The sequence below is a fragment of the Pieris napi genome, chromosome 9 (genome assembly GCF_905475465.1).
Source record: "Pieris napi chromosome 9, ilPieNapi1.2, whole genome shotgun sequence".
In the NCBI taxonomy this organism is placed as follows: domain Eukaryota; kingdom Metazoa; phylum Arthropoda; class Insecta; order Lepidoptera; family Pieridae; genus Pieris; species Pieris napi.
In genome coordinates this window covers 6,245,746-6,269,132 of record NC_062242.1, presented here as the reverse complement: position 1 = coordinate 6,269,132, position 23,387 = coordinate 6,245,746, and the positions used below count along the sequence as shown (strand labels likewise).

Sequence of the window (23,387 nt, the reverse complement as noted above, 5' to 3'; positions counted from 1 at the left end):
TTATACAAATTACATGAACGACGATATGAATAACTACACAGATTACGATCATGAAACATTTTATACACACGAAGATAATTATCCCTATGAATATTATAATATAGATCCGAATGATTTTACACCAGATAATTATTGTCAATTAGAACAAAATTCAGAAGAAGCGGTTGACACCTCAGAACCTGAAAATTTTCATACACAAGCCTCAATAACCGACAAACCGAAGTAATACAATTAAATCATCACGGTGCTTTAAAGTTGCCACATATTGAAATTCCCGAAGTAAATAGTAAGTTTATGATAGACACAGGTAGTTCACGATCCTTTATAAGTCCTGAAATAGTCAATAAGTATTTGACAGAATTTAAATATTATGAGCCATTCGAAGTCGTGAGTACACACGCACAGAGTCACCATAACGAAGTAATTTATATACCTCTCTTTAAAACTTTTTGTAGTACAGATTATCATAAATTTTATATCTATAATGTGGATAGCGATTATGGCGGTTTAATAGGATCAGACTTATTAAAACAACTTGACGCTAATATAGACATGAAAAATCAAATTTTAAGAACTCGTGACACAGAAATACCAATTATTTATAGTCCACCTTTTGGCATTCATGTTGATGCACGATCTGAAACTCGTGTTAAGGTTCCTGTTAATCTTCCTAATGGACAAGCAATATTAAATTCAATTAATTTTGGTAAAGGTATAAGAACACCATCTGCTCTTGTAAAATGCGAAAACGGTTATGCTACCACTATAATACAAAATTCATCTGATAAAAACTATGAAATTAAATTCACTAAACCTCTAATAGTTACAAGTTACAATGAAGAAATAATTAATATAAATAATACTCAAACAATTCATGATTATAACATTGATAAAATTCTGAAACAAAATTTGTCAAAATTACGTTTTGAACATATGAATGAGGAAGAAAGAACTAAAATTTTTAATTTGTGTTTTGAATATAGAGATATTTTTTACAGCGAGCATATACCATTAAGTTTTTCTAATCAAGTTAAGCATAAAATTCGTACAACTAATGAAGACCCAATTTACGTAAAGCCTTATCGTCAATCTCCAGCCGAAGCTGTTGAAATTAGAAATCAAATAGATAAACTTTTAAAAGATAATGTAATACAAGAATCTAATTCTCCATGGTGTGCACCTGTACACCTCGTACCAAAAAAAATTGACGCTAGTGGTGAAAAGAAGTTTAGGATGGTTGTTGACTATAGAAGACTGAATGACATTACAATAGACGATAAATATCCATTACCTAATATAACTGACCTCTTTGACAAACTAGGTAAAAGCTGTTACTTCTCAGTACTTGATTTGGCTAGTGGTTATCACCAACTGGAAATAGAAAAAGAAGACCAACCTAAAACTGCCTTTTCAACTCAATTTGGACACTATGAGTTCCTTCGAATGCCGTTTGGGTTAAAGACCGCACCAGCGACATTCCAACGAGCAATGGACAATATTCTTAGAGGACTGCAGGGCATACATTGCTTAATTTACTTAGATGATATAATTATCTTTTCATCTAGCCTCGACGAACACCTAATAAAACTAAAACTAGTATTCGACAGACTTAGAAAGACCAACCTTAAAGTCCAACTCGATAAATCGGAATTCCTTTGCAAAGAAACAAATTACTTAGGACATACAATTACACCTGACGGACTAAAACCAAATACCGACAAAATAGACGCTATACTTAATTACCCAGTACCAAAAACTACGACAGAAATTAAGAGCTTTCTCGGACTTATTGGTTATTATCGAAAATTTATAAAAGACTTCTCAAAGATTACACAACCCATGACAGCATGTCTAAAAAAGAACAGTAAAATTGTAATTAATGAAAATTATTTAAAATCATTTGAAAAATGCAAAGAACTTCTTGTTAATGCACCATTACTCCAATATCCCGACTTTACAAAGCCTTTTATTTTGACAACTGACGCATCTGACTATGCACTTGGAGCTGTACTCTCGCAGGGCCAAGTAGGCAGTGATAAACCAATAGCATATGCTAGTAGAACTTTGAATGACACAGAAAAACGTTACAGTACTATAGAAAAAGAGTTATTAGCGATAGTATGGGCAGTTAAACACTTTCGTCCGTACCTATATGGAACAAAATTTACAATTTATACAGACCATAGACCATTAGCTTGGCTAGATTCTCTTAAAGAACCAAATAGTAAATTGACTAGATATAAACTCAGATTAGCTGAATACAACTTTAAGGTCATTCATAAGAATGGAAAGCAAAACACCAATGCTGATGCTCTCTCACGTATTAAATTAAATGCTTTAGGTAAAAACGATAAAGATAATCAATCAATGGTAGTTAATGTAGATAACTCTGATAGAAATCTTGAAGACTATATTCAAGAATTAACTGATTCAATAACACGATTAGGACAAAACAACCAAAGTAAAGAACCTGAAAATGATAACAGTAACTCTATGTCTTTTTCTGAAGTATCTAAGTCTATTCCATCTCGAGTTAATTCCAGGTCATCATCACGTACATTAACAATAAACTCTAGTACAGATACAGCACATTCTGCTGAAGATATGGATACAGATGGCATTCCCATACTTTACGAAGCTATAGATACAAAACCAAACCAAATATTAATACACTCATGGTTTAAAAATGAACTTTCAGTTAAAATTCGATCACATCCCAAGCAAAAGATTTTAGAGGTTCACTTACCCCTAGATAATTCCGAGTTAATAAAAAAATTTCTTAAAGAATATATTAGACCCAAAATTAAATACTTTATCTATTACGAAAATAAAGCACACCGACAATTATTCACACAAGTATTAATTTCATTATTTAGAAAAGAAACCGTAAAGCTTTATGAATGCACTGAAAGAGTAATTAATGTCACTGACGAAAAAGAACAAGAGGAAATAGTAATGAAGTATCACGTAGGCAAAACCTGTCACCGAGGTATTAAAGAAACAATTTCTCATTTAAAACGAGTTTATTTTTGGACAAATTTAGAAGAAACCGTAACCAGTTTAATAAATTCATGCGACACTTGTAAACGTATGAAATACGATCGTAGACCATTTAAACCTCAATTACAACTTACACAAACTCAATCAAGACCTTTTCAAGAATTATTTATAGATTTATTCTCCATAGAAGGAAAATATTACTTAACCATATTAGACGCATTTAGTAAGTTAGCACAAGCTTTTGAAATCCCAGATAGATCAACACCTGAAGTAGTCAGGGCACTTATAAAGTATTTTTCATTCTACGGTGTACCTACTAAAATCAGTTCAGACCCTGGTTCTGAATTCAATAATAAACTCATGAAAGATTTAATGACATTATATAAAATAGACATTCACATAGGCACCCCTAACAATCCAAACTCAATGGGATTAATAGAACGATTCCATTCCACAATTTTAGAAATATATAGACTTGCGAAGTATGAACATAAATTCACAGATGCTACATCAGTGATGACTTATGCTATAATGGCTTACAATCAAACAATCCATTCAGTAACAGGTCTCACTCCGTTTGAAGTAGTATTTGGTCACACAGAAAATAACAATTAATTCAATTTAAATTTTGATAAAGAATATACTCAACAACTAGTTAGGGATCATGCAAAAAGAACTCACTACTTATACAAATACTTAACCGATAAAATAGGAACTAGGAAAGAAAAAGTTCAACAAAGTAGAGTAGGAGAAACTAATTTTGATTTAAATGAAGGTGATAATGTTTTTATTAAAGGCATAAATCGACGTAGAAGCAAGGATAAGCCCAGGTATGAAAAAGCAAAAGTTAAGGGTAAAATAAAAAGAAATGTAGTATTGGTAGAAACTAGCACAAAAGATAAAAATGTTCCAATAAAAGACATAAAACGTCCCCCACAGGTTCGTCCTGCTAGTGACCCAAGCAGTAACGATCCGGGCCCTTCAACTTCAAAAGGTTGAGAAGAATCCAGGCGTTCTTCCTCTTAGAGAAGGAACCGCTATGATTACGTATGATAAGTGGATAGTAATTAAGACATTAGATATTAAACTTATTAAGGAAGAATTAGAATTTAATATGCATAGGTATATAGAACTAAATAGAATAGTAGAATTACAGTTAAATACCAGTAGCCCTTCGTTAATATACTTCAATGATGTTAAGCTTCAAGTTAATTATATGTTAAATATCACATTGAACAAATATTCAGAAATTGTACTAATTAACAGACAGAAAAGAGGACTCATTAATCCTTTGGGATCTCTAGTTAAAATGATAACAGGAAATTTGGATTACGATGATGCTATTAAATATGACAACTTAATAAAAAATGTAAAATCTCGTGAACATTCTCTGGAAAAGAAAACTACTGTTATATCCGAAATGATAAGACTTGTTGCAAACTCTACTATAAATATTACAAACAATCTCGAACAATTAACACGTTCACTGCGTAACAGGCCGATATCAGCCTGCCGCGGTATTTCCGCTGGTGCGGACGAAGAAATCTATGTCCCTCTCGCTGGTGCGTAACGATTATCTCAGGTGTTTGTAAAAATTCGACAGGGACAAATATATATTTCATCTTGCGGTCAAAATTGTAGGTTTTCCCCATCAAAACATAACGGCAGGCTTTTATCGACCTACCACGCACTGACGCTGCTTTGCATCCGCTGAGTGCGGCAGTGGGCCTATTTCAGCCCGCCCACCCAACAGGCAGCTGGCGACCCGATACCGCACAGAGCGCGCGCCCGACCAGTTAGTGTTGTGCTATCTAACTGATCTAACATAGCGTTCGATATTATCAACGATGGCAAGCAATACAAGAAAAATACAATTTTTGGAAAATAGAGTAATTCGCCTTGCAGTTATTGACAGTGATAGTGACAGCAGTGAAGAAATATTTTCCACTAAGAAAAATAAAAAGTATTTTTGTTTCCAAGACAGGCATACATAAGTAAATAAATAAATTTTTCAGTTCCTTTAGTAGTAAATGTTAATTTACGATTAATTTAACTTGACAATTCAAAAGTGTACTTGGTTACCCACTTGAATAAAGATATTTTGAGTTTGAGTTTGAGTTGAGTTTACGATAATTCTGTTTTATTTTCGATATTTCTCTGTCCCATCACTACTAAAAATATATTCTAGTGCGGTTCAGGTCGATATCGGCCTGCCGCTTTTCCTGCTTTATTTCTCATTTCCTGTTTGCCAGATCCCGGGGCGAATCAAACCTAAGGAAGTTGGGTTCAAGGTCATTCTAACAATATAAAAAAAAAATGTATACATTATGTTTCCACAAAGTTATAGGAGTTTAATCTATCCTAGTGCTGTTGGGTCTAGAAAGACCTGCCACGCACCGGCGGAAATATCATTGGGGGCGCATTTTGGCCCGCCGCCGCACCTTAGAAAAATTATTATTTTACTTGCCGCAGTGAACGTGTTAAGTGATGCAATTAATAAAATTAATAAAAATATTAAAGACATTTCAATTATTTCACATGTTAACCAAATAACACATATCTATAATTCCTTCTTACATAATTTTCAAATAATTTACACAAAATTGACCGAGATTGAAAACATTTTAGCATTCAGTAGAATGGGCGTATTACATCAATCTATAATTAATACTAATCAACTCATTAATGTACTTAGAATCATAGAGAAAACAGATAAGCTGATATTTAAAGTAATTCCTGAAAATATTGTAAGAATTGAACAGTCCATGACATTGAAATCGTATTTTAAGAACAATGTTATTACTTTAGTATTAGAAATACCCTTAGTTAAGAAAGAAACTTATTTTTATTATAAAATTGTACCCTTACCTATCACCCAACCTGAAACAAACCTTACCTTAATAATATTACCCAAGTATCCTTACCTTATTGCGAAGGGGTTGAAAGCGAAATCGCTGTCGACACCATGTAAGAATATAGAAGAAGAAATATACCTCTGTGATGAGCTGCAGACCATGGTACCTGTTGAAGACACTTGTATCCTGGACCTGATGAAATATTCTCACAACGTTTCTTGCAAACAAATTCCAATAGAATTCGAAGAAATTAAAGTAGAACTTTTACAGATTAACCGATGGATAATCTACTCTAAATCACCTGTTGATCTGGTTAGAACCTGTGATAATGAAATTTTACATTACACTCTCATAAATACTTACTTTTTAACCATAGAAGATAAATGCCAATATAACATTGCAAATCACAATTTAAGAATACATAGCAGTAACGGTGAGAAGCTTATATCTCAAAAGCTGCCGCTAGTAAATTTACCTGAAAATTTGAAGATCAGTATCCAGAGCAACATTAATCCTGTTAAGCTGAATGGGGTTGATTTAACCAATTTAAAAGTATTATCATACGCCCTACAAAACAGTGAAAATCAAAGTGATAGTGTAGTGAAAACCAATAGTGTCAGTTTAGGGACAATAATTCTATATGTAATTTTAATTTTAAGTCTTATATCCTTTCTGGCATACAAAAAGATAAAAACATGTATAATATTTCAAGGCCGAAACCATCCTCCGAAAAATTGTTCTTCAGATGATTTCGAGCTTAAGGAGGGAAAAGTTACAATGTCACACAGATACCCAAATAGCACCGTAAGCATTAATGCAATCAATGCTTAGTCTTATTATTCCATTGTGTACCACGAATCAAAGTTATCATGTAAGGGGTTTTAGCTGTAAGATTATGATTATATAAAAGGTAGTCTAATATCGACCACCATAGTGATAGGGTCTAACATCGACCAACTTAGAATAAGAGTCTCGTATCGACTATAAGTTAAGAATATTAAGTGTAATTTACTTAATAAAGTTTTCCTTTTTAAAAAAACCTTTGATAACCGTCGCGATTTGACTAGGTAATCAATAATTTTGACATAAATAAATAAATCAGTGGCGCAACAAAAAGCCCTGTAGATACCAGGTTTGAAATAGGTACCAAAACATATTGACTACAAATTGGAACTGGAAGGAAAGGCCAAGGATGGGCTATAGCGCTTTGTTGATGACAAACAAAACCTGTAATTCCAACACACCTCGTCGTGTATATTTTATTTCGAAGTAATTAAGGTTTTATTATAATAATTGTTGTGCTTATCTGTTAACATTTCATTTTATTTGGATTTTAATATTGAAATAAAAAATGACGTTCAAGTTCTTATCGTCATAATATAAAGAAACACGGAACATATAATAACATTCATTATGAATTTATTTTTTCTTTAAAATAAAAGAGATACATTTGGTATTGTATATTCTGTTTATTCGTCAGACTTATGTTTTTCGGTCTGTCAGGTTTTCTTTTTGCCCTTACTGTGGTTTGGGCTATTCACCTGCTGTTTTTTTTGTTATGAACCTATTATCTTCAGCTTACCTTTTAGTTTCAGTTGCTTTAATTATTATTTATTTACTAACTTTACTTGAGACTTCTTCGCTCCTTTAATGGGTGCATTTTGCACTCCTAACGATGTTGCACCAGATACTGATCTGTTTAGTTGTTCTTTATTCATTTTGTTGCATAAAAAGGTTTTAATATAGGTATATATGTATATACTTATTTATATTTTTTTTGTTTTACATTTGATTCTTGTTTGTTGATAAAATAAATACATTTCAAATTAACCGTAATATATAATAATATAAATAATTGGTAACAAAACACTTCGGAATCCAGTCGCTATGTGTATACTGTACCAAGTATTAAATTATAGAAATGAATTTTACTGACTTCAAAATTAGATGTTTTTAATCTAGTTCAGATGGTTGTATATCATAATTAGAATCTAACACTATTGGCTCAGGATGTCTTTAGCATCAAACAGTGCCACCGTCATATTTCAAATAAGTAGATTTTTTTTGTGATCTCAAAGTATCGCAATTTCGAAAAAAGAACAAATTTCATAATACACTTGCTCTATATTTGATTTTTCGTTTCTCTTGTTTTAGGTATTTACCTATTCTCAATTTCAGTGAACCACTTCCGGTTCACTGAAATTTCTAAAACCGATGTCTTGCAACGAAAGTTCTCTGAATATCCGTATCGCTGATGGGATCTTTGCCTTTGGTATCGCGCTATACAAAAACCCAACTTTGTAGTCGTGATCGATATTTCTATTTGGTTACGAGTATATATTATATAAAAGAAAATAAACTTTTCCAAAGAATCTGGGTTAAGACTCAGAAAATCCTCAGATTATCTTAAATTATTACACTAATAATATATCAATATATATATATATATATATATATATGCAATATAAAGCTACTTTTTCTTAAGTTTAGGCAGCTTATTTGTAATTCAAATATTTTAATAATTCTGTAATTACTTGGATACCGGAATCATTTTTTATAATTAATCGTGGATTATAGCGTCCATAATTTATAATCGTGCTGAACAAAAACATTTATATTTTATCTGATGTGCTTTTATTATAAAGATTTATTAACATACCTAAATCATTCATTAGTCTATTCCTCGTCTTATACTAAATAGCAAAATCAATTTTAATTATTTTTCTATTTTAACCCTATTTTGTACCATTACAGCAACAAAACACTTATTCGATAAATAATAGAAGTAATTAACCTAAACCTTTTTTTAGCCTACTAATATTATAAACGCGAAAGTTTTAAAGTATGGATGGATGTTTGTTACTCTTTCACGTAAAAACTACTGAATGGAATATAATCAAACTTTAATAATATAGCTTATACATCAGAATAACAACGTAGCCTACAATTTATAAAGATATTGTTGTGTGAATGAGTGATGTGATTTGTCCAAAATATCAAGTATTAGTAGGAAAAAATCTACCAAAAAATTACACATATGTATGTAATGTATTTTGGAAATGTTTATCTTAAATAGTCCTACAAAAAAGCCTATGGGCTCTTCGAGAAATTATGCGACTAGATCTCCAGCTTTCTCGCTGATCGGAGCATCAAGGTCGTCATCGTCGGAGCATATTACAACGTTAAACCTTTGATGACTGGGGTCCGACAAGGCTGTTCCTTGTTCCTTCTGCATATTAATTATATGTTGCAATTGCTATGTGGATGACAGAACTGGGGATACTCTATACACTGGCTGTGCTGGTATTTCATAGGACGTTGCAGAGTTTAAACTTCAGACATAAGTTTGTCCGGTACTGAACCGGTACCGAGTCTCGGACTGGAGTCGACTTAATAAAACCCCAAGTTTTCGCGTTTTCCGCTAAAAAAACACCCTTTGTCGTTTCTCCTATTATCGAAGACACTCTTCCTAAAACCACATCCAGCATCGGAATACTTGTAGTAGCAGCCTCTTTCAAGTTGACCGTATTCAACAAAGCGGTTCGAAACGTCGACGACCAATCCCTTTCCGAGTAGATCCCTTGGTGTTGCGTAGAGATGTGGGGTCGCGGGCGGGTGTGTTGAGTATTATTTTTATGATACAAAGACTTAAGGAGGTAAATAAATCATTAATCGTGCAAATTTATGTTCCCACCTATTTGTTATCGAACGACTTAACACTAAGTAGTTCAGATAATCTCAATAAAATAAAAAATCAACAACAAATAAAAAAATATCTGATCAACACTGGTTTTTGCAACGAAACTAAAAATAGTCAATCCGGTAGAATGCGAATGTAAATGCCCTTTAAGCAACAGAAGAGTGGCAATTTTTAACGCGTTCGTTTTGCTAAAATTTTCTATGGTTTAATGGATCTATGGATACCAAAATTCCAATAAAAATTGTAGCATGCACTTTTCAATCGTCAATATAAATAATTTTTACGATTATCCTTTTGGTAGATACAGAAATACACTGCGCCATCATACAAAAGGCGAGTAAGTCAGGTAAGATAATAAAGTAACGATCCATATCAAATCGAAGTTTCATATTAAAGTTATTATAACTTTAATTAATTAAATATCCTATATTCTATGAATTATTTTCTAACCAACCACGTACCTAAACGTTTGTTTTAATTCTAGGACTCTTCTCAAATACCTTAATTACCTACCGACTCGAATGATTCAATATGAAAGCTTATGCCTTAATGAAGTAAATAGCTTTAACGAAATTATTTGTGTTTTGTAGACATGATCGGGTGCTTCCTGCGGCCTGAGGGTCAAGTCAGAGTCGAGATGTAGCGCGGACTTTCGTATGTCGAAATCCAGTACTTTTTTACATACGGAGTCATTGTAAGTCTAAGCCTACTAAATGTTACCATGAACCCTAAAGGCCGATTTACATTATCTTAGTGTTTAGGAGAGTGCTTTAGGATAGTACTTTAGTTGAAACATGTAAACGCTACTTGCTTTAGTAAACGCTACGCTAAAGAACTTGCCTTTCAAGTTGTACTAAAGCACTCTCCTAAACACTAAGATAATGTAAATCGGCCTTAAGGGGGGTAAGACTCACCAGTCTAATGGTTTCATGATTATAGGAACATATATTTCATAGTAGAACATATAGGCAGAGTTCGTGCACTGACGTATATTGGCGTTTCCTAATAAAGATTGTTCAAATAAATAAAACTTAATAGCTTATTCCATTGTTGCATTAGTTTACAGGCGCATGTAATATTCCTGTGTTGTGGTGACCAGACTTCCGAGGCGCAAGAACTAATGTAGGGGTATTTTCCGTTTATGAAAATGAACTGAGCTAGATATTTTATTATGGTGAATATATAGAATATATTTGAAATATAATTAAATTGTTAGCAGTTCGTAAAATTCAGTTGTGATAATTTTTGGGCAGGCGTTTTAAATTATGTTTAATTAATTTGTTTCCTGCGTTGGTCATGCATGTGGCACTGTTTAAAAAATAGCAATTGGCAATATGTTAGGCAGGTGTGACTTACTACTTAAGTTTTAATCTTACCTTCGAGTAGGTATAGGCAAATACCTGTCTTCCAAAACATTGAAAAAAAAACAACGTATTGTATACAGTAACAATTAAATTTCTAATAGATTTTTATATTTCAAGTAATTAAGCCATCTATCGTTATATCACAGAATGTAGTAAATATTATCTATCTAAGTATTCTTTACTTAATAATAACAATAATCGTCTTAGTATCATAGTAGTCCACAAGATGTCGCTTTTCTAAAAATCTTCTCACACAATTAATTATATTATTTATATTTTAAACCTTGGTAAACACAATTATTTATGTATTAATAACTTGTTAATTGCACTCAGTCATTAATTTTGTAATATTGTATGGATTTAAATCTATTTAATTGTTGGTAACTCACAAAACCATTTCATTAGCCAAACTACGTACATATGTACTTATATGATCTAGACACAAATACATTGTACTGTGCTATTATTAGTATTCGTATACATGTAAATAAGTAGGTAATAATTACTGAGAAAGCATGTCACCCATTCAGTGCGTCGTCGCATCTCCTTTGTCTGAAAGAGACATTGTTTACAAGTCGTCAATAAAGCCCATTGTTCCACGTACGTATCTGTCATAATATGCCAATTATTTACAAAATAGAAGTGCAGCTTAAACAACGCGTTATAATTTACCAAACAGACAAAAGGCTTCTGATATCGTCGAGGCGCTAGCGCATTCGTTCGCGCGACGTAATAAGTGTAACACGCGCGTTCAATTTATGTAATAATGATGCTAGCCGGTGTTCAAATTGTGGAAAATCAAAGTGTGTCGTATAAGTCTGAAGGGACGGGAAATATGGAGGGTGATGGAAGGTCTTCGTTAAGTACACCATCAATTCCTTCACATTCCTCAAAGTGCCCGACACCTTCACAGGAGCCTAGGGGACTGTCCCGCGTTCCCAATCGGGAACCGGTGGATATTCAGTTCAACAACATAACTTGTACCGTCAGTCTCGGAATTAATAAGGGTAAGTTTTTTAAGTCAATAAGCGTCTCAATGAGTCTTAAATTATTAACACATAGTAAGGATGTAAAACTTGTCTACGATGTTGAAAATAGTGATTATGGTGAAATTAAAAGAACAATTATTGTCTCTTTGTTTAAGTGATATTTTAATATGAACTATAATTTTATATAACTTATTCTATGAAATTTTTATTAAAATCATTTGTTCATCTTTATATGACTCGGGTTAAACTATTACATTATCTAGTATCATAAGTAGGTCATTTAAAAATACTTATGTTTAACTTTAATACCAGGGTTCAGAGGGGTGAATTGACAATGAACTTACAAATAAATAATACAAAAGAATACATTCGCATTTTACGTGAGGTTATCACACAATTAATATTTGTTAACATTAAAACAAATAGCCTGTAAATTTAAGCATCTATATCAAAACTAGATTAAAATCCATATTTTTTTGTAACTATAAAAATAAATTCACATGTATAATTTCATTAAGTCTTATTACTTACAAACGACTGCAGATTGGACTCTAATATACATATTATATATCGGGAGTAGGTCAATATTTCCTTAAAATAAGAGCAACGAACTTTCATTACAACAATAACAAAGCCTTTTTCGTTTATCGAATCATATTTCAAAATAGGAACAACATTATTCACTATTTTAGTTTATCTCTTGTCTTATTTGCATACATTATCATTATTTATTGTTCAATCACAGAAGTTTATGTATTTAAATATATTTCGCTCCAGTAATGTTGATCACAATAAGTGAGAATTGACAGTTCAGTTTTTATTATAGCCTAAAACAAGTCAACGATTTTGAATTAAATTTTGACATGGTTTTTGAATTTTGATTTGTTGTTAACTAAATCGGATGAGTTAGGTTCGTTGTAAAGTGAGCTGTTTTGATACTTATGTTATTATAAATTTACATTGACATCCTTTTAGTTATTTTAAGTGAACATTGTCATCCTCAGTGCATTCCTCACTTTATTGAAACAAAAGCCTTCTTACTAATAATAATTAAAATAACTATTGTACGTTGAAATACCTGTTGCGCTTTGGTTTCGGTCTAACTTGGCAAGTTAGAAATAATTAGTTATAGGTACCATAATAAGTCTCTGACACAAAAATTTGGTTTATTCATCAAATTTTTATTATGCTTACATAACCATTGGTTTGGTTATATTGTATATATTATAATTTAAACAAATAGCGAACTAGACAAATATGACAATCACTGAGGTTAGAAGTGTTAAAAATTCCAATTGTCAATGTATCTGCACAAACAATATATCATAGACTGACGCCGATAATTTAAGATAACAAGTACTTACTAGTCGTTAGGTAATTAGCCGAGTCGTGATCGACTCGAGAAATAAACACGGCACGAATAAATAAGCAATTAATGCAGCTCTGTGTCAAACGTCATACGAAGAAATAAATTTTATTGCCGTATGAAGTTACAAATTAAAATACTACGATGTCCGTGCCTCATAATCAACTTTTATATGCCCTTTGTTTTTTCCTTGATACGATTTACTGGCTTTTAATATATCAATTAATTCAAGCATTTTACAGTATGGTGCTACAAGTACTGGGGAGCAATGAGCATCTTCTTATATGATCTTTATCAAATCATAATACAAAACAGCTTTAAGTAATGGAAAGGTATCTCAAAGATGCCTCAAAGTATATAGCGAGACTAAACATAGTTATTATATTAGATATTTTGTATGAATAAGTGAGAGTGAAAAGTTCAAGGAGCAAAGCTATTTTATCTATTAAGACTAGCCATGCGCAGTGGAAGTCATGTCTTCGCTCGTCATGACAATACGAAGACGACCTCCACGTCTTTCAACATTTGTTTATTATATTAAGAATATAGGGTCTATGTCTTCTATTAATCTTCTAAGTAAATTATAACTGTACAAAATTTTCGACTATTCATTGGGTATTGAATCAACCTACGTAAAATACTGCGCTCTATATCCCAAAGATATTTTACTTATTTTTATATATACGACCACCATAAAACGTGTCTTTTTTCGATTTCCGAATTTAAATATTCGTTTTAATTATATTTGCCTTTCGCGTGTCTCACACGGTCAAGGTAGACCACGCAAAGCGCAAACCGCAAGCATCGGCTTGATAAAATAGTAAAATTAATGTTTGAAGTTTTTAAAATATATTTATTTAACTTAAAGTTTTAATTGTGTATGTGTGATGTGAAGCTTAGATATAGAAAAAGTCCCTGGACACAATGGCAGGGGAGTAGAAAAGGTATTATTAAAAAAAAAAGTTTTCATTGTGTATTTTTTTTAGAAATTATTTGTCTGACGCTTTAATCTCTTCGATGGGATAAATGTTCTGTGTCGTTCACTTATACGGGCATCTACCTAGTCTGAAGTTAATTTATTTTATGTAATATTTGTAGGTCCACAATGACAAAAAACTTGTCTAAATATACTCATAAAGTTATATGGTAAGTAAATGTTTTCGAAATAATGAGGCAAATTGAAAAAATTGAAATCCTATAGAGAATCGTATAAAAATAACACTTGCGAAACTAATAATTTAAATCTGAATTATCTAAATAAATATATTTCAATTATCGAAAATAATATCTCATGATTGCTACTATCGACTTTATTTTACGGTATAGGTATGACATTGCGATTTACGATTAGAAGTAGGTACTACTATAATCACTAAACATTTATAGCGTATCGACTGAGATCGTTAGAAAAATTCCAATCTTCGATTTCACTTGGCCTTCTTAAACTGCGTCGGTGTTTTGTCAAGGGTGTGTGCTAGATAATGCTAAAAAAATTAACTAAGTTTTATTAGTAAAACACCATTTTATAATAACGGTAGTAAAAGAAATGTAAACCTACCTAATATTCGGATGCCATCTTGTAACCACAACGACTTGACTGTTTTTTTAATTTAAAATGTTGTAGACAAAAATAGTAAGTATATATATATATATATATATATATATATGTATAAGCTAACAACAATAATAATACTATGGCCCGTACATAAAACTCTTTAGTGTATAAAGGACTTATGAATTGTTTACGACAGTTATGCTAATATCATAAATTTAAATATTTTTATGCCATGTAATATTTTCTTTAACATTTTTCACCTTTAATTGGTTTAAAAGGGGAAATATAATGCTTCGAGTTATTTAAGATATGCTTCGATGGAATTGGAACTTGATGTTTTTCTGTCATTCATAGGTAATAATAATAATGACAAGCCTAAATGGCCTGAGAGTCTGAGAGAATGTGCTAATTGGGGACATAAAAAGAAAATTCCATTCAGCCGTGATTCGAATGCACGACCTATGGTATGAGGGTCGAACGCTTAAACCACTGGGCCAACACTGCTCTGTATTATATACAATTGTATTTAGCCATAACTATGTAACACGGAAACTCCGGTAGCAATAGAAATAAATAAACGGCGCCGGCGCTACAAGGATAAGTAATGATATACGAGAGTCTCAATAATCGAATTTGTTAACCAAATATATTGTTAAAACCAGTGTTAGACTAGTGGCTAGTTGCAGAGACCCTAAAGTTGAACGTTTAGACCCTGAAAATATAAATATACGCAAGAAAATATCGTGAGCTCACCGCCTAAGACTCAAAATTGGACGTCTACCGGACATAGAAGGCTGGTATCAATAAAGAGAAATGTTCAAGGTCGAATACCGGATACGGATATCTGGAGTCATGATTTCTGGATATTATTGATAATTTAGGGCATTTTGTGTGTATGCCTACATGAGATTTATCACCTGGATATGCTGAATGACATTCATATCATAATTCTTATGATATAATTTATATTATATACTAGCTGCGATTAGTTTTAATTCGATACGTAATTTTAAAGTTATGACATTTAAAAAATCATATCAATGCAATACAAATTAATAAAATACTGTTTAATATTTTTTACAAATACACGGACAAGATTCAAGTGAGACAAAAATGTATGAATCACTACCATCATACAAATAAGTCGCATTAAAATACAACGATAAGTTCTAAGTGATTTTATTCTACAAGCAAGCGAACTTAAGTATGTAAATTTGGTTAGGTTGGCAACTAGGAAGCGATAAAACACTTTATCACTAAAGTTTCGGGGTCATGTACAAATAGCAGTTTCCTATACATCACTAAAACCACCAGCTAACAGAGCATTCCTTTTAAGCTATATGTGCGATGGTCATAAGGCATTTAGTTAAATTGTTGACAAATAAAGCGACTGATATTTCAGCACATTCACTCAGTACAGCCAACGGTTTCATATCAGATATCTAATATATAAAGTTTTCGTGTCACAGTGTTTGTTCCCATACTCCTCCGAAACGGCTCGACCGATTCTTATGATTTTTTTTGCATATTCAGTATGCCTGAGAATCGGCTACTATCTATCCTTCAACCCCATAAGTGATAAGGGGTGTCCCCTTACGATACAGCATACAAAAATACATACAACTCTTAATTTTCATCTATTCTCTACAATCGACCCTTTTTTATTAGTTAATTAAGAACTTATAACTTGAATTCAGAGGGATATATAGAGAAAAATTACAGAAAAACCTAAAAGTTTTCATTCCAGAAAACCGAACAGTATCTGGGGTAGCATAGTAAAATGTTCCATGTTGGTATGTACTAAAAAGGTAGGCTAGGCATTAAGGAGAAACGAAGTTCGCGGGGGCAGCTAGTAACAATATAAAAACATGAATTTGTTATATTTTTATATTCTAAAATACCAGGCGTAGGCCTAGATTTCCTAAGCTGCTTACTTTAATTTTTAATAGGGGTGCGTGAGGGGATCTGAATCCAGAAGAACTATTACGTTCCTTACTAATCCTGAGATGGATAAAGCCAGAGCTAAGTACGCTTTTAAAGACATGCCGGATTGCCTCTTGATGTTTTCCGTATGAGGGAGTGTTGCACACAAAGAAATTTACCTATAGCGGTGATTGGAAAGCACGACTCCTGAAGCTGGGAGTCGCGCGGTTAGTCAAAGACTGCTCTATATATTTTGTAATGTAGATTTTTATATACTACTTCATAAGTTTTTGGCTATTCGAATAGAAAGTTTTGAAAAATCGATGATAACGCCGCTTTTCAATTAAGTGCGATACCTAATTTACCGCAAATAATTCAATACCTACATTGTATCAAATAATTATTTAGAAAATCCTTGGTAAAACTACGTTTCATTTAGTCAATTATTAGATACAATAGTAATAATATATTCTGCTCAGACTTCTTTCATAGAGAAGGTTGAACGACAAAATTTATGATGAAAAAGAGTTAATCAAGCATTAGGTGTTTCCTACTACGCAAAGATCTCACTAATACCCAACGTGGTAATATTTAAAGGCTTAGAAAATGGATTCCATCTAAATGTATATAAAACTTAATTATGTAGTAAATGAATTTCTATTTATTTTAAGTAAGGGTGAAGTAACTACGATTGAGTACACCAATCCCACGCAAATATTAGATCGACTATTTATATCATTGAAGGAAAATAAGTTAACTCTGTACACATAGTAATAGTAACAAACCCGTAAGCGGTTGCAGGGGCCCATGGGAGGCTGTTAGTATTTATTCGAAGTGACCCTACCCTGCTTGTTTGTCTTATGTTCCATCAAAATATAGTATGGATATATAATAATACTAGCTGCCCCCCCCCCGAACGTCGTTTCTCTTTAATGTGATTTTACTTAGCCTACCTTTTTAGTACATAACATTGAAAATTTTGCTACGCTACCCCAGAGACTGTTCGGTTTTCCGGAATCAAAACTTTTTAGGTTTTTTTGAGATATTTCTCTATATAACTCTGAGGGTTCAAGTTATAAGTTCTTAACTAACAAATATTTTTTATTGATCGTAGAGGGTACATGAAAATTAAGGGTTGTATGGATTTTTGTATGCTGTATCATAAAAAAATTGTGTAAAAAAATAATTTAAAAAAATTTGAGTTGGAGATCACTTAGGGGTTTGAAAGATAAATAGTAGCCGCAGACTTACTGATATGTATAAAAATATTTATAAGAATCGTTCGAGCCGTTTCGGAGGAGTATGGGAACGAACATTGTGACACTAGAATTTTATATATTAGATAATAAATAAACGTGAATTTTTAAATTAATAATACGCCACTCATTATATAAACTAAATTGTATATTATTTTCAAATCACCTAGTATAGATCTGACCAGAGTGTGAAAGGATTCCGATAGCATGTTATCGTCCTCGCAAGACATTGTTTTCATAATACAGTGTCGTTAAGTGATTAAACCCGAGATTATGTTAAAGAATCTTCTAGACATTAATTGTGCTAATTGTAGACTGATTAATGCCTTTTTATAGGTTTGAGCTTATGTTTAGTAATTTCTTCGTCTAATCACTACGAAAAGTAAGTTCAGACGTCACACTCCTTTCTACTCCTATAAATATTTTCAAATTCGTATTTATCGATGATGGAGATAAGATGCGATCTTGTGCTATTCTATTTAATTAATTTATATGGTTGTTATAATTTAAATGAAATAAATAATATTAGTGTGTGTCCACTGTCCAATACCGTCTTCACCACAAGGGCACACGGGGCCCCGAAGGACCGATAATTTCGACATAATATATCATACTGAATTTGATCACTTTCCAAAAGGGCCCCAAATTCTTGTGTGCCCAATAGTCCCAGCCTAGTTTAAGACGGCCCTGTGTGTGTCAAGATAATTTTGAGAAAAAATATGTACGTCTCTCCAAGTTAAAATGTCTCATAATGTCATAATATCTAGGAAATAATTAACATAATACTTTATATTATTTATTATGAACAATAGTATGAGTGGGTCAAAGTGTCAAAGATTAAACATACAGTTTGAGAACTACGTTATGTGCACAAAAACTCCATACCGGTTGATAAGACTACTACTCGCGTGAACATATTTATATATATAATATATATAGATATAAAGTATACGTATTACGTATACTAATAAAAATGAATGGTTATTTCAAAGGATTTTTAAGATCAGTTTTGCTGTTATTTCAGTGTCTTAATGTAACACAGCCTTAAAACATTGCCTTTAAAGTTGAGATTCAATCAAATATTTTCGTCTTAACAAAATTATTAATGTGACGACGTACACGAGATTTTCGCATGTTTATAAATATCATTAATTATTATCGTTATTAATGCAAGTCTAGCTTAATAAATGGTATATTGTAAAAATCACCGAGAAGTTGAATCTTTAAAGATGGTATTATAAAAAAAAAGGGTGCGTGTACTTATGTACGCGCGTAAGAAGTTATACTTCTTTGGCATTATGAAAAATAGTTTTTGATTGCTTGCAAATAATTAATTACAATTAAATAATCAAAGACTGGAAAAGGCGTCATTATAGTCAATAAAGTTCAGTTTACATTTGAAAAATGAAATGAATAAATATTTTTTATTATTCTCTTACATTAAGTGTAACATAAATTTTATTATTATTCGAATGTTGTTTTTAAATTATATGCAATGCCGTAGCATCTTCCGTGGGCAACTTCATTCTGTTAATTTTGTGTCACGGTGCGCGCGCATCATAAAATTTCACTCTCATCAATTTTTCATAACGCGCCTAAAGAAGTATAACTTCAAAAATTACAAGACGAAAAGTAATGACGAATAGCAAATCGCTGTTGGCCTGAACTTGAGTTACCATAACCAGACAAACTGGTTGCCGCTGATTGTGCCATGAACACAGACAGCTGTTATTATTAAGTCGCCTTTTTGCATCTGCAGCCTCATGTTATGGCAACCCTAGGTGAGATTACGTATGGCAACATACCCAAAGTTGAAAGAGATTTATCCATTATAATTGATAAGTTTCTCAGGGAATATTAGCGATTATTTTTAGTTCAACATTACAGATACAACGTTTAATGACCTAATCGTATGACCTACATTTGCGTTCAGAAACCTTCTGTGTTGCAGGTATAGAAGGAATTATCTACATTTTACAAAGAAAAAAAAATTAAAGCATAAAATTATGTGGAACATAAATTAGTGACAATTTTTCATTACAATAATATGTATACTGACGGACTCATAAACTGCATCAAACTTCAGGATGACTTTGAAATGATTTTTTTTAATAAGTATGCAAACTTTTTAGATTAAATTATATAAATATGGAGGGACTGGCCCTTAATCTTAAAAAAAGCAATATTTAAAAATAGAACTGCAGTAAAACAAATGAATATAGCCGGGAAAAGAAAATTTACTCATAACATCAGATTTGCGTGTTTTTTTTAAATTGATTCTTATTATTTTTTATTCTTTTGTCAATTGAATTATTGTTACCCAGCAGAATTGTTGGGTTAGCTTTTTAACTCATCGAGAGTTTCTGAACCATAATATGGATACTTCGTCCGAACAAGCTGCTCAAATTGAAGCATTGGTGCTGGAGGGCTTGAATTTAAACCAGTCTACGCTTTCTAGAATATACAGAAGGTTTGTGGAGACAGGTTCTTACAAAAGGAGACGTGGTACAGGCAGAACTCGAGCAACCACCGATGACCGATTTTGATAATAACAGTGAGTTTAATGAAGCACCATCCTGCGTAGATGGCTTTTATTACTAAAGTCTACATGATACTTTAAAACTTAAGACATGGCAACCAAAATTTGAATAAGAAATCAGAATTGAAATCTATAATCCGAAATTACTTTGATTACGATTGATAATAAGCGGATACAGATTTGATAACACCTGTAATTGTATTACTTTGTACTATGTCAACACTTTTGTTGAGCAATTAATTTGAGCGATCCTTATTATACGATAACCTATCGAAAATTCAATGTCAATAGATGATGTAATCATAATAGGTATGTAACATCTTATATTTTTAAAGGATAACATTAAAAATCTAAGCTGTGGTGATTTTATTGAATGGTAAAATGTTGGTGATAAAATTGTTGAATAAACAATTATTCAACAATTTTATTACTAAAAATCATAATTTTCGGTAAATGTTGCTTACTAATAATAATTTGAATATAATTTTATATATTCGTTTAATTTGTTAATAGAATATTTCTGCATATCGACGATAATTTTCCGTTGATATTTCCTTGCTGAAATACTAATTAAATATATTATTGCTAATTTGTTCGTACATATATTATATGTATTACACAATAATAGTATAAACAATTATTAAACAATTTTATTACTAAAACTCATAATTTTCGGTAAATGTAGCTTAATAATAATAATTTGAATATAATTTTAGATATTCGTTTAATTTGTTAATAGAATATTTCTGCATATCGACGATAATTTTCCGTTAATATTTCCTTGCTGAAATACTAATTAAATATTTTATTGCTAATTTGTTCGTACATATATTATATGTATAACACAAAAATAGTATGAACAATTATTAATTATTATGTATAAACAATTATTCAACAACTTTATTACTAAAACTCATATTTTTCGGTAAATGTAGCTATATAATAATAATTTGAATATACTTTTACATATTCGTTTAATTTGTTAATAGAATATTTCTGCATATCGACGATAATTTTCCGTTGGTATTTCCTTGCTGAAATACTAATTAAATATATTATTGCTAATTTGTTCGTACATATATTATATGTATTACACAAAAATAGTATATTTTAATTTGAATAAATTACGCGCTAAATTTAAAACTCTTCAATTGTAAAATTAACTATTGATTATATCAAGAAGTACTCACGGGCTATAAAAATCGACCACAAATCGACGCCTGTACCAGCAAGGGGTCAATCAAACTAAATTGGTGCAACTCTTCCTGTTTCCTTTCCCATCTAGTTGAAAAGAAATTATAAACAGATCCATGGTAGGTTTATGCCATGTTACGAACCCATTAAAATGAGTTTCTTCAATATTGATGAGAAGACGCAGTATAACGATTTTGACCTTGATCGGCCTTAACGGGCAGCGCTGAATAAAACTTATGCAAAAATCCACCCAAAGCAAAATAAAATTAAAATTAGTCTTTAAATAAGACTACGCAAAGAGTCTTTTTAATCGTGTTGTCTGTAAGAGTTAGATTCTAGCTTAGTGGCCGTTTGACGCATAACGGAATTTTCTTATTTCTGAAAATTTTCTTGTCTTATATTTCCGATGTTTAGGTTTTTTATATAGACAAACATCTGCATAACTATATGATATTTTCACCGACCGCTCTTCAGCTTTCTAATAAAAGTCAGCTATATTTTTTATGAGTCAGGAGATAAACGAACAGGGTCACCTAAGAATTAAGTGCTAATCGCCGCCCATGGTCACCTGCAACATCAGGTGGCTTGCAAGTGAATGCCGGCCATTAAGGAAGTGGTCAGCCGTCTTGAAGGCTCCCAAGTTGTAACTGTTCGAAAAAACCTGGAATGTCAGCCGGTTCTAGAGAGTGCTGCTGCGCGGTAAGAAGTATCAATGTGCGGATCGAATTATATATATATAATTCCGTTCTGCAGATAAATAACAAATAAAATTCACATAATATACAGTTTTGCATTAACCACGTTTACTCTAATCATACCTATTGATCAAAAGATACATTACTTAGATCCCAATGCCTACTTGAACGTTCCTAGGTATTAAAAATCCTGCATAATTGAGTTTGATCTCTTTGAACTTTTCTTTGTTGTGTTCCCTATTGATATGTTTGTTAAAGATAACTGACTTAATAATGAAGATAATACTACTGAAGATAGTACTTCTATTATAGAACTGAAGAGATTTTTTGTTTTATAAACTTTGTCGAAGAGACAGACTAAATAACAACCTATAGGAGCAGATAATAAAATATGTTTCCTTATGGCTTCCGTGCGAAAGCGGTCAGAGTTGCAGTACAACATTTTTATCATAAATGTTTAAAAAAATAACATATCCAACAATTTTACAAAATTCCCTACTCAGGCAAAGGTAACATTTGAATTTATCTTGAAAGACGTATGATAACGTAACTTAATTTGTATATTTTATTTCAAAATAGAGTCAACTTTCGAAATTACTTTAACTTTAATATGTAAGTTCGAAACTTAAAATCAAATCGAATCGACACAAAATTAACTAATTATCGCTAAATAATTATTCCATATTGGTAAAACGAATCACCTCAAAGTCAATTTTTTAAGGTGAGGTTATATCATATGATTTGTTTATGCCTGTATTTTTTAAAATATCAATATTTTGATCTTGCTTTTCGAAACTTTACTAATAACATCCGAGCGGTGAAAAGTACATTATGTTTTACTCACATGTACGATATAAATTTAGGCTGCCCGCTCTGTGTGGACCCGCCTAATCAATCGGTAGCAAGCATCGTCAAATTACGTAAAATATTAGTTAATTTTTCCATTTGTCC

The 23,387-nt window shown here is 31.8% G+C and overlaps 1 protein-coding gene across 2 annotated transcripts in view; it reads left to right on the top strand.

The window, feature by feature from the left end:
- The first annotated feature begins 11,419 nt into the window (after nucleotides 1–11,419).
- The window catches only part of LOC125052345 (ATP-binding cassette subfamily G member 4), a 37,723-nt gene continuing 25,755 nt past the window's right edge, over nucleotides 11,420–23,387 (top strand). The window contains exon 1 of one of the 2 annotated variants that reach the window (XM_047653134.1): nucleotides 11,420–11,519. In XM_047653134.1, the coding sequence (XP_047509090.1) occupies nucleotides 11,435–11,519 (85 nt within the window). In that variant the 5' untranslated portion in view covers nucleotides 11,420–11,434. Of the gene's footprint in view, nucleotides 11,520–11,563; nucleotides 11,927–23,387 lie in introns of those variants that run through there. The other variant, XM_047653132.1, reaches the window with a different exon arrangement.